A 13,673-nucleotide genomic window follows, 5' to 3' on the forward strand; every position below is an offset into this window, starting at 1 on the left:
TACCATAAACCTTTAGCCCCTCAGTCCTGTCCTAAAGCTTTGAGAAATAAATCTGCCTCTAAGCTATTTTTATTGGAGCAGCCCAAGATTTGATGTTTGCACATTCATACATATACAAGGACTTGCATGTGGGTTAGCTCAATTATTAAGTGCTTGTGTGAAAGGAGGAGAACTGAGCTCTAAAAACAGGAGACTGGTGGAGATGTAACGTAAAGCTGACTGTGCAGATGTTGCTGCTTCAGTGTTTGATGCCATCAGGCAGTGGTGTAGAGTTAAAAAATGTTAAAGAAAATCCCTGATAAAGACTCTTTCTACGGGATTGACTGTTTTTTTCTTTTCTAAATGCATCCAAATATAATAAAGAGTTAACCAGCAGAATGACAGCATTTGTTTTTTGTCCTGCCACCCTCTCATTGATTTTCTCATGCACCCAAACTATTTGTCACCGCAGTGACGCGGTTTCTGAAGAGCCCAGCAGGTTGTTCAGCCCTCTTTACCTTCAGGGCATCAGAACAATGCCTTGCATTCACATTCAAAGCCTTGCCGTGCCTCTGTGACAGCGGAAAGGGTTATGGTTTGCATTAGCTTGTACCATTGAAATAAGTGAAGAGCCAAGAGAGTGTCTGCTTTGGGCCTGTAATTGAAGTTCCTGTCTGCTTCTGAGGACAGCGCCAAATTATCCACCGCAGACGAGGAAATCCCCGAACTGCAGAAAACAGACAAACCTGAAGTCACTCCAGAGTCGTCTGCGATAACTACCACTAAGCACATTTCATACAAACATAACTTGTTATAAATTCACATTAATGTGTATTTCCAATGTTGAATTATTCCATATTTGATCAATTATGCTCACCAAAGTGAGTCTGAGAACAAGAGTAACAACATGTGACATTAAAGATACCCAGCTTCAGTTTCCTTCTTACTCAGCGCCAGTATAACCACAAGATATATATTTTATTCATTCACCAACAATAATAATAAACAAAAATATAAAGCATCACATCAACTTTTTATAGGCAGAGAAAAATAAATGGGTATAATTTTATACAAGACATCTAATGCACAAATACATAAATCACAACTAATAACTATTACATTGAACAATTTAAACAAGGGGCGAAAAAAAAGCACAAGCACTATAACTTGAAGAGCGTATAAAAATGACAAATTTGCTTGCAAAATATTCCCGACCGGGTAATTACATTGACCACGGGGTTAAAAGAGCCCCTTAGGGTCAGGACTGCTGCGTTCAAGGACACTAGAAGCTCTACAAAGAGCTGTATTGTCTCAGACTGGTAGATGCTACCTTCTCTAAAACAGTCCCACATTATAGTCTGAAGGTTTAAAAATCATCATTTAATAGAGAACAAACTTTAACAGTAAAATTAGTGACACTTTCTATGAAGCCCATGTTTGGAATGCATTATAATGCAATAAAATCTGCTTATAGCACTGTATTATTATAGTTATATATAGATAAGCACTTATAAAATATTCATAATGTCTTATAATAACAATCATAGCAGATAAATTATGTAATTATACAGATTACAAGTATGTTTATAACGCATTATAGACATCGGGTTCATATAAAGTGTGAGTGTAAAATCTTATGGCTTTGCTTTTCTCTTGAGTCCCTAAAATGTTACAGATTAGCACCACCGGGCTGGCATTGACATCAAAAGCTGGCTTAATGTAAATAAGTACTGTAAAAAGGGTTCAAAATATTGTCTGTGTTCACCCACTGTGTCTTTGTCTAGTGTTATAGAACCAGAAGGAAATCGATCCACTTCCACCACAGCGGGTGGCTGAAAGGAAACAGGGACCAAAGCAAATTCTTTGCTTTTTTCAACATTTTCTTTTTCTTTCCTGTTTCCAAAACCATCAACATTATAAAGGTTAACGGTCACATTATGACACATGTATGTCTCACATGTACATAGACATTTAAAAAAAATAGGGACATCAGATTTTGGAGCTCCTGTTATTTACAAGCCCCTATCTGTCTCAACATTTCCCTTTGTAGAAAGCTGTGCTTTGTACTGAAACTGCCTCGTCTTCACAGGTAAAAAGAAATACAACCTGCGAGCAGTATTTTCTGTCATATCATGCAAAAACACTTGGGGCGGACAAAGTCGTCAACACGTTATCACCTTACTGTCCTACAAAAATAATTGGTAGCAAAATAGAAAGTCTCGAGAGTCATGCATCTGTCCTTTTCACTGTTTTCTTCTGTACATAATACAGCTGTTTGTTCTGTTTTTTACAGTCCTGAGTGTGCAAAAAGTCAATATCACTGAAGGCTAAAAGTAAGACCAATGTTATGGACTGCTGAGAGAGAAAATTAAAAAAGCAAAGGCATCTTCCTGCTCTCTTTACACAGCCTTCTGCAGAGTAATTCTATCACACACAATATTACAACTAGAGCCCGACCGATTAATCAGTCAACAATTATTTCCGGCCGATATTTGCCTATCAAAGGCATGTCAGTATCGGCGTGATTGTGCACTGATATGAACACTTTTTTTTTTTACAACATATAATGCAGAAAATGATGCTTGGGGTGATTTAGAAAGGCTATTACCTATTTATTTTATTTTTTTATTTATTTTAATGGTCAGCAATTCACTGATACTGAACATGCAGTACTAATGTTTATTTACCCTTATTTATTTAATTTCTAGAGTTTGCTTGCCAATATATTATGAATAATGTAGAACAATGTATAATATTAAATATTCTTTCATACAGTTATTAGTTATGGAAAGCAGCCTTCTAAGTGCCTTTGCAGTCATACTGGTGCAAATCAGTACACAATCCCAACAGAAAAGGTCTAATATCAGTCAGGCTTTAATTCCAACAACATTTTGTGTGGTGAAATTATAATTTAACTAAAGGCTTGCAGAACAGTACAGTATGTGAGATGTTTTCAAGTTCTGTGTAAATGCCTTTTAATTACTACCTACGACACGATACAATGCTGCAAAAGTATTTTGCAAATGGCCAAGCTTCCTGAAATTAACGCAGGATATATTTCATATAACCCTCTGACAAGAACTATTGCAGCTGTGAACTACAACTGTCTTTAATCGGCAACATTATTTTACTAATTATTATTTTACAAAAGTGCATCATCCTCCTGATGACATCTGATGAATGCCACTGTCTTTAAGTACTCATATGTGGGTTTAAAGAGTTGTAACTCCTTATTGATTCATTGTGTTTTCATTTGTTCCTGTCTGAAACATGCAGTTAAACACATAGGCTGCATATGACAGTATGAAAACCAATACAAATGTTTGTGCTAGGCTAACAGTATACTCCTTCACACAGTGTTTCCAGATGGTGGCTGAACATTTCTGTTATATAACTATTTTTCAATCCCTCTCACTATGTCACATTTGTAAATGTCTTCATAACCTATCAAATGCCTGACCACAGAAACAAAGTCAAGTGAAATGCGTTTAACACGATCTTATACATGCTTTACAAAATTGTTATTAATGCTTTAAAAAATTACCTTATATTTTTTTCAATCCACTGTTCACTTTAACATCTGTACAAAAGAAAACTGTAAAAATCATGGAAAATGAAATTTAAACAAAAGAGGAAAGAATCTCTTAATTGAAAAAACAAAACAAAAAACTCCTCCCATCGCGACTGCCTTTCTGGCACTTTAATAAAATGCCATCATAATAATTCTGGACAAAATGTGGCCATCATACTAACATGGTATTGCTTTAATGCACTTGTCCCCTTTTGTCACATGTGTATAAAAAGTGCTACTGACAGCTGGTGGGGAGGAAGTTACAGATTGAGGATTGGCTGAATGGGGCGCGCTTGTGTATCCGTTCTTGCCTGCATGCAGTCTGTGTGTTTTTAGTCACTGACAGGAAGTGGGTGGATGAAGGGTTTCCCTAAGAGACGCTGGAGCAGCGGATACTGGGGGAGCCCATTTGTGTGAGCACCTTGTCGAGCCACTGCAGGGGGCCGTTCAGGTGCAGCTCGATCCAGCAGGGGGTGCTGGTCACCGTCTGTCGCCTGGGAGAGACACAAGGAGAGCATAAACAGATGTTGAACAGGCAGAGAAAGCTGTTTAGAGCAGAATTGATGTGAGTAAACTTACAAAGTCAAGCTTCAGCAAAGTCAAACATTCATGTAAGGCAGGAAGCTGCATTTTAATGTCACATAAGTGTCAAGTGAAGTGAAAAAAAACTTCTCCTTTCAATTAGTGTCATTTCTTTACTTGGGATCCTACTGAAACTGAAAAAAGGAAATGTTTCATAAACATTTGTTACCTTTGTTTTATAAACCTATGAAAAAGCTTATTATGCACAGAGTGAAAAGAGTTCTCTACTTACATTCTTTGTTCTTGATTCATAAAAAATAGATATTTCAGAAGAGGCAGCCATTCAACCTCTTTATCTCCATTTCAATTGGTGCCTTCCTGATTCTCTACAGGCTTCATATAAAACGCTTACTGATGTTCCCATGGAGGAGAAGAGGTAAAGTGTTCAAAGTGGTATAATGTGTGAGTGTAAGTGGAGTTAAGTGACAGCTCTTATGCCTAAAATGCCTGGTGAAAGACCAACATCAACTGCAGAAAACACTGCAGACACTGTAGTACAAAACAGTTTGTATATGCTGTAAAAAAGAGGGATTACATTTCAAAAAGTATTCTGATTTTAGTGTGTCTCAACCTGTGATAAACCTGCAACTTGACTTGTTTCTGATGCGCCTTTTTCTCCCTTCAAAACTGAACATTTAATTTGGTGATGAACCAAACCCCATGTTTTCAGCCAGTTTGAATAAGGTAAGCAAATAAAACAACCAACACCAGTCAATGCCAAAAAAACAGCCGGGAAAATGTATCGTGTACGTTGTTATACATCTAATTTATGCATTGGCAATCAAGATGAACAGACACGCTTGTCAGCTGCGTGATTTCTTCTGGTTTATAAGGTTCGTATCATTAGTGCTGGCAATAAAGCTTCAGTCTGAATAAATTAGTTGCGACAATGATGACCGAATTAAAAAATAACAGGTAAAAGAGACAAAAGAGTTAAAAAACATCCAGAAGCCAGCATGGGAACAGACAGAGAGAGCGAGGTGTGGGCGGAGGCCTGGCTGGTCCAGTAACCTGAATCCTGTTTTTAACTGTCTCCACATGTCAGCGTTTGGTCTGGACAGAGCTGGTGAGCACAAAGGTTTTCCCCTTGAGGAAACCTCCTGCGTCGACAGCACCAACTTGCAACCAATCAGCGGCTCTCATTTTATTCCGTCTCCTCCTTCCTTACTATCAGTGAGTGAGACGGTGGAAAACAGGGAAGGGACGGAAGAGGGAAAGTCTGACATCTCTTTTTGACACAGCACATGTGTGTTTGTTTAAAAATAGTCTGGTGTGCCAACTGGGGCCTGTTTCTATTGATGAGGGCTCGGCGACGTCACACACCGGATTCACCAGCGTGCGAGCAGATGCCTGAGAGCGGGGGCGGCTGGATTGTGGGATGTGATTCACAGTCTGTTTGTTTCTATTGTCTGTGTTTACATAAGGGCCTGCTAAGGACTTGATCTTTGCACAACAACGCTTCTAATGTTGCTGACAAGTTGGTTGTGGGTTTTATCATCTGTTAAGCAGTTCAGCTCTGTAGCGGTTTAGGGGTTTATCGTTTAGGAAATGAGTGAATGGTTGTCATAAACCCAAAGCTAATCTGTGACGGCAGCGTACCTGTACTCGGCTCCCCAGCCTTTCACAAAGCTCATGCGGATGGTGCACATCCTGGTGAGTTGGTAGACTGCCTCAAAACCCTGGTTGACCGACTGGGCCAGCAAGGCAGCAAACTCCTGGTTGTTGAAGATCTTCAGGTTACATCCTGGAGGGAACAAAAATCACACAACCACAAGTCAGCCCACAACAACTGGTCACAAGTGCTGGGTCTGAAATTGCACTACATATTCAATAGAGCTCTAGTAGTTGATCAATCAAAACACGCCATATTGGCAGGAAAGTGCTTGTGGTGCCAGCAGATCATTTATTTGCCTTCTGTATTTATACAGTAAAGAGTGAGCATGGTAGATAGTTGTTGTGTGCCAGGATGCTAGAATAAGGGACAAGTGAAACTGAAGGCATTTTATCAGATTCCTAAAGATCCTGAAGAATGGAAATGCAGATTATTGCAATTAAACGAGCTGGAAATGAACAAAAGAAAACTGTGCGGCGGGACCTCACAAGCAATGGATTCCAACTGTATGGTGACCACTTCATTTTAGGTACAGAATACAACACTTAATATCTTGTTTATTTAACAGACTTTTATTACAATCCTAACACAACCGCATCGTTCCTGACCACCACTCATGGCTTCAACCGAGGGTCATTTAATCTTTGTGAATGATTCACCTGTTATACAAACAAACAAACATGGTACTGTAGATAACTGCTATTGATCATTAAGATGAGATTTAATCTATGAGGTGGTGCCTTTTGAAATGTATTCAGATAATAAAGATTCAGGTAACTCTATATAAGATACAGATACTTTTTTTTACCCTAACAGTTTATTTAGCCTGATCGGCATGAAAGAATCTCACTAGAATTGTAAAATGAGCTGATTCACACAGTTTGATACTAATATGAGAAATTAAATTCAGGGATCTTGATCAGACAAACAAGATATGCATTAAAATTTTCTGTGTATGTAAGCCTTCACGTCAATCTGAAGGCACTTAATTCTGACTTGCTGTATTCAAATGCTGTGTTCAAAGTGATGCAACATCCAACCTAATAAGACCGCCGTTCTGACCTTTAAGTGACTCAGGCGCTTATTATGACATGAAACCAGTGTCTGTGTTTCACCAGTATGTGAAACTGCCCTCACATTTAGGTGAAGAGGTGCATCACGCCACTTCCAACAAACCTCTATTAAGACTATGTTCATGTGGTAAAAATAAACAGAAAACTGTGTAGAGGAAAACCTTTTATACATTAGCAGACTACACTTTAACCAACAAGGACATTCCTGGACTAGTGGCAAAGGAAAGTGATGGGATGGATGTTTCCTTTGCTGTTCACAGATGATACAGCCAGAGTAAATCTGAATCATCCATTTAAAATAATTAACTTAAATGAATCCCAACTTGGCAACTTAAAGAGCTCCTCCAGTGTCGTTAGTTTTGCCACAGACAATAAAAGTGCACACAACAGAAATTCTAGGCAGCGCTGTGCTGACAAACTTTGAAGTTTGAATCCAGAAGTTTCCCAAAAAAACTCCACTCTGCTGTGAAAGTTAGGGACAACACAACTACATACTGGACATTTTTTATAATTAACATGTGTCTCTGTCATCTTGGCACACACCTGGAGGGATCTTGCAGACTGTGGCGGGGTGCCAGCCGTAGCGTTGGTTACAGTTTGGGCTCTGGACAAAGATGGCGCTGTCGCTGAGACACTCAGCAAACACTTCTCCTCCAATGTAATACAGCCGCACGCCACGGCCTTCAAGAAAACAGAGACAGAATAAACATCAGATAATATGACACATTGAACATATTAGCAGGAGTGATGTCTGCTTAGTCCTTAGACAGGTTCGAGTGGTTGATCAACACATATTTTTGCAGGCTGAGAGGGTGCAGGTCAAATCATGACCTGCACATCACTAGTGAGCAGTAATTACAAAGCAAAGTAAAGTTGAGTATTATCTTATTTTGAATTGGATTTTAAAAGGAGCATTGTGTGATTCTAAATGAATTATCATGTGTGCACCAAATTGTGCCATACCAATATGTCTGCGCGTTAACTCCACAGCTGCGTTGCGGTTTACGTTGGACAAGAGGCCCAGGCAGAAACGCTCTGAGTTGGAGGGGTCCGTGAAGCCATCCACTGTCAGCGAGGGTTGTGAGGCATGGAAGGTCTCTCCTACTCGCTGGTTCAACTCGTAGTAAGAAATAGAGCACCAGAAGGCCGGCTCGCAGTATGTCACTGGCTGAAGGTCTGACAGAGAGACGGAGAAAGATATGGTTTGTTTTCATTAAACAGGCACAGAGACGAGAGAATTGTAGGTAGTACGGTGGCTTTGAATAGACTGAAATCAATAAGAAATTCAATGCCTAAAATGACACGGGAGGGAAAAAAAAGACGAGTAATACGAGTCAAGGTTAACAGGATAAGAAGTGGGAGCAAATCATGAGAAATAATGGCCAAAAAAACAGCATTGATGAGAGAAAATATGGAACTGAAGAGCAACTGAAGCAAAGAAGTGGGGAGAAAAGGGGCTGAGGTTAATGTAGAGGGGAAAAAAATACCCCAAAGAAAACATCAGGCTGAGCTTGCGTCATAAAATGTCAAACCCATGTGCTGTTTCCCAGAAGCTTTTACCAGACAAAGTGTGGAAACTCAACCCTCACTGGTGGGACGCTGGAGCCAAAATGGTCAAATTACAGGGTTATCCATTATAATTTTCAGTAACTTCAACTGGTTCTGGTAATTTGCTCTTTTTCCCCTCAACATTGCCACTGTATAACAAACTTTTGTCCTTGGCTTTGAAATCCAGAACAGAGCTGGACGGCATAGCCAAATGAAACTGGTGTTATTTTGTTATTTAACCAGAAGCTGTCCAGCCAAGGCCCCCCTGGCGTTTTTCCATCCTGACAGAAAAAAATGTAGGATATTGTTATTGAAGTTGTTGTGGGCTGAATGGTGTCTTGGCCTTTTTAACAGGGACGACAAAGACAAAGGCTTCTTTCATCACCTGGTTTCCTTTTACAAAAAAAAAGAGTTAAATCAAACAGAGAATTCCCACTGGGGAGACACACCACTGAAACATTTGTCTGTGAATGAAGGCAGACAGACAGAAAAGTACACAAACACACACACACACACACACACACACACAGACACACACAGACACACACAGACACACACAGCTTACCTAAGTTGCTGTGTGTGGGTGAAACAGGGTTGGGTGACAGGTTTGGGGAGCTTGTGTCCATGCTGTGGGTCATCTGGTGATCACTGGTCTCTCCATCCTCACTGAGGTAGCCTGGTGGTGGCGTTTCTGAGATATACAAAAACAAATTTGTGGTTTGTTCCCTAAATCAGATCTGGTCAAAATCTCTGTTGTATGCATATACAGTCATAGAAAAAAATATATAAGACCACCCCTGTTTTCTCCTTGCTTTCTTGTTCATTTAATGCCTGGTACAACTAAAGGTACATTTTTTGGACAATTATAATGATAACGACAAAAATAGCTCATAAGAGTTTAATTTAAGAGCTGATATCTAGCCATTTTCCATGGTTTTCTTGATAATGATTTTGGTTATTTTCAAGAAAACCATGGAAAATATAGATCTAGATATCAGCTGCATTAAAATAAACAAAGAATTGAAGAAAACAATGGTCTAATATTTTTTTTCCAGGACTGTAGAAACTGATAAAAAATAAACAAATTCAAAAATTTCACATTTTCACATTTCACATTACATGAAATTATTAAAAAATCTCTTCTCTGAGATGGAAAACTGCATTGTTTTTGCCCTACACTGCATGGGATTAGCATGCATGTCTGTAAAAGCGAGACTTGGAGGTAAAAATCCATTAACCCATTTTCATTCAGATATTTGGACCCCTCTGAAAATGTTTTTTTCCTTGCTTTAACCCTTAATGTAAATTCCAAATTTCAACCTGAGAGAATATTTGAGGATATTACATACAGCCAGAATGTGTAAAAAACAACAACATATGGACCCAGAGGAGGGGGGTAATATTTTTAGAAAAAAGTTTACGAGATTTAAGTGACAAATCTATGAGAAAAAAATGCGCAGATTTACATTTTTACATTGGAGGTCAAGGTCACTAAAGTTAATATTATTATATTATTATCATACTGATTGGTCAGATGTCATGGTGTCACTGTCTGTAACGTGGCCTGATCTTTGCTGATTAGCTGGAAGAAATCCATGTGGTTCTACGACCTCACAGAGAGACATGGGAACCCCATTTATATCCACTGAAGTTATCAAATATAGTTCTTCGCCCGATAAAGGGTTAATTTCGCTTTACTGTGGAGCATTTTTTCATCCCTTTCAAAGCAAAATATCATGCGGTTGGTACCAATGGATTCCTTGGATCTTCTAGTTTCATATCCTACCAGCAACTTTAAAACTGAGCCCAATACAGAAAAAAGTCAGTGGGCCATTAGAAGTGGGCAGTGAAAAACTGACTTAATTTGTTTGTATGCCTGATGTTGGTAACTCAAAGATCCCACCGCTTGAAAAACTGCTGGTCCAAAATATCTAATCTCCTCATAGCAATGAACTTGAAGTTATAAACTGACATAAAAGATGTGATGCCCTGCCCAACTTGTGTATAATGTTAACAGCTTGACACTGTGCCACTGTGGATAATCTGACTTGGTGTAAAAGATTCTCATCAAGTGTCGATGTTAGAGGACTGTGAATCATGTTAGTGAGCCTGATGCTGGTACCTGGTATGTAGTTGCTCTGGGGCTCAATGCCAGCAGGGAAGTTGGTGTTTTCTGGGATTGAATGGCTGTAGTCATCCAGAGGCGGGAACTCACTGGGGATTTCTGTGTGTCTGGGCACCAGCACTGGTGGGAGTACTGTACAGCAAACATAAAGACACACACACACACACACACACACACACACACACACACACACACACACACACACACACACACACACACACACACACAACAAGCAGTTCCTTAGAACATGGCAATAGAGATTTGTTTCATGTCTGGGTAATATAAATAAATAAGTAATCTAACACAATAAAAAATATGCAATAAAACAATAAAATAGGACAAAGTTATGTGCAATAAATCACAAGAAAAATATTCGATAAGCCCCACAGATAAAAACAAGGTTATGAAAGGGCAGATCTTTCCACAGAGAATGTCGCTGACAACAGAGTGAAATAAATTTGGACAATCTGTCAAACTTCATCTTGTAAATTCTCGCTCCAAGCTTTCATACCTGGCGTCTCTACTCTCTGGTAGTGATATGGGTTGACACAAACTTCATCCTTCTTCGTGTGGAAGGCGTACTCGCACAGCTCCACCGCCCGCAGCTCATGGTGGGACTGCAGGTCGGGCCAGCGCCACAGACGGCAGTAGATGACGTGGGGCAGACCTTTTCTGTGGGAGACTTGCAGGCGGCCATCCAGAGACCTGCAGGCAGGAGAGGAAGAAGCAGAGAGGTTTGTGGTTGTTTTTTTCCTGAGGATCGATCATTTCTTGGCCTCATAATTGTAACACCTTGTGTAACATTTACTAGAATTTGAATTTCCCACAATGCCGTGGAAAATGACCGATTAACTCACAATTTGATACTATTAGGATACATTGCCCACAACGAAGATGGTATCTGATATTCTGGATGGTAATCTGCAATACTTGATACATGTAAGGCAATAATCTGAGATACATCACAATATCTTTGTAGCTGAAGAAGAGAAAATACCCCCAAAAAGGCAGAAAGATGGAATTACATATGTATCCATTGCATTGTGGCGTCAGTTTTACAATATTTGACAACTGTGATGAAACACTATCCACACACGCACAAACATACCGTCATCATGTGCCATCAACTCACTGAATGAGTGTCACAACGAAGAGTCGGAAATAGCGACTCTAGTAAGTCAGATTGTCAGGCAACCTTGTTTACAGCACCTGCATCTTAAATCAAAAATATCATATCATATTTGTTGCCAGTGTATCGATTAATCATCACAAGTGGAAGTAATAGGATATTTTCCCATATGGATATTTTGTCCAACCCCTGGACTTGATATTATGTTGAATATTAGACTATGTGCTTCCCTTGATAGTTTTTATTTCCTTTGTCGCTGTCTGTATATAATAGGTGCTTTTATTCCATCAAGGTTATATATTTACCAGTTTGGATACCACACTTGGAGTAGTTATTGTATGTCCTATAAAAAAAACAATCTATTAATCTCTATCTTAATTTTTATTCTAAGGACTTTGACATATTGTTTGCCTTATTTTAAGGATGTTTTGAATGGTAAAAGATGTGGAAATTGTCTCAGGGGTTTGAGATTTGTCACCTCTTTTTGTTTGGCTGTTACAGCCTGTAGCTTTAGTAAAAGCATGCGCTGCTTCAAAGTGGAAAGTGATTATTAACAAAGGTCCAAAGCCAAATTGAAACAATAATAATGGAAGTGCAAGAATACAACCTTTTCTTACGCAGTCACAGACAATTCTGTCCTGTAAAATATAACAATCATCAGGTGTTGTGTTTACTTTTGTTATTGTCTGGGCTCTGAGACAACCTCCTACTGATGATGGTCCCAGCTGTTTCTGTGCTGGTTATGAGGTGATGTCTATTAAAAATCAACCGGCAATGAGATTTCCTTACGTATAACAGGAATTTCATTGTGTTGTGTAACATCTGTACTCATTTGGTACACAATGCTGTTGGCAAGCTGATGCTTTAGGCTGCCAGATAGTAATGAGCGGTAGTTTGAAGCTGCAGATTGTCATAATGGAGATGTAGCCTGTAATCTCTGAGCACAATGACCCAAATACACACTCATCATCTTATGCAAGAGGCAACGACCACATATGTCCCTGCTATCTCTCTGTCTCACCCACTCACTCTCTAACACAAATACAGAGGGAGGGTCAAAGGTGTAAACTAAAGCCCTTTAGAAGGACAAATGTCAGTCCCCAAATAAAAACAAGGCTGTATGCTGTTCAACTACTGACAGCTCAGCAGTGCCCCATCTGGGTCAGCCATTGTATGTCCAGCAAGCAAAGAATGGTGTTTTAATTTTTCATGGCAAAGGCTTTCATTCACTGCCTCTGTACTTCAAAATGGGCAGTGTGTGTGTTGGGGGAAGGGCGTCTTGAATTTCTAAATGGTACTGAGTACTTTATGTGCACCCAAGCATACAGGAGCATACAGTTGAAGAGGGAAACCATCAAGAGAGGAAACACATCCCTCAAGACTATAAGCGAGAGCTGGTGTGTTAACGCCCAGCTGACTGACACCAAAAATATACTTCCAAAATGCCTTAATAGGAACTTCATACAAAGAATAAGTCAGTGTACCTGTCCTGCACCATACAAACTTTGTATAATAGGATTTTCCGGATGATGAAAGTTAGATAACACAGTGAGATGTTAAAGGAGGAGTCCCTTTATTAAAAAAATATCTTACTGTGAATATCTGATATTGCAATTGTGATATTATTTACAATATTGAATTGAATAATAATTTTTAGCATTTTAAATCACAATTTAATAACTAGAAAAACTAGAAGAGTTCATTCCTCCGACATGGCCAATAGAGCATTCACATGCTCCTCAGATTGTCCCATTTCCCAAAGTTGGAAAGTCATCCTTCCGACTTTGGTTTGTTCATGAGCTTTAAGTCGTAAAGAACACACAAAGATATACACACAGACTCTTCAAAGAAGACGCTGCATTTAATATTTCAGAGTGTTTAAACAACATATTTATGGCCGTTATTGCATGACAACGAAAAACAAAGGAAATGGAGCAGGTGAGCCAGGAAATACGATCCAGAACTTATATTTCTCATAATTCTGACCTCCCATTAATGCAGCACAAAGGCCCTACCTCACAATGTTAACAAAAGTGAAACTGAATCTCTGTATC

General features: G+C 39.2%; 1 protein-coding gene across 1 annotated transcript in view; it reads right to left on the reverse strand.

Moving 5' to 3' along the window:
* Window positions 1-938: 938 nt before the first annotated feature.
* The window catches only part of smad3a (SMAD family member 3a), a 31,865-nt gene continuing 19,130 nt past the window's right edge, over window positions 939-13,673 (reverse strand). Inside the window, exons 2-8 of the mRNA XM_059347069.1 lie at window positions 11,002-11,195; window positions 10,488-10,622; window positions 8,931-9,056; window positions 7,781-7,993; window positions 7,361-7,498; window positions 5,732-5,876; window positions 939-4,044 (exon numbers count right to left, since the gene is read on the reverse strand). Coding sequence (XP_059203052.1) covers window positions 3,921-4,044; window positions 5,732-5,876; window positions 7,361-7,498; window positions 7,781-7,993; window positions 8,931-9,056; window positions 10,488-10,622; window positions 11,002-11,195 — 1,075 coding nt within the window. The 3' untranslated portion in view covers window positions 939-3,920. The remainder of the gene's footprint in view (window positions 4,045-5,731; window positions 5,877-7,360; window positions 7,499-7,780; window positions 7,994-8,930; window positions 9,057-10,487; window positions 10,623-11,001; window positions 11,196-13,673) is intronic.

The sequence above is a fragment of the Centropristis striata genome, chromosome 2, assembly GCF_030273125.1.
Source record: "Centropristis striata isolate RG_2023a ecotype Rhode Island chromosome 2, C.striata_1.0, whole genome shotgun sequence".
NCBI classification, from domain to species: domain Eukaryota; kingdom Metazoa; phylum Chordata; class Actinopteri; order Perciformes; family Serranidae; genus Centropristis; species Centropristis striata.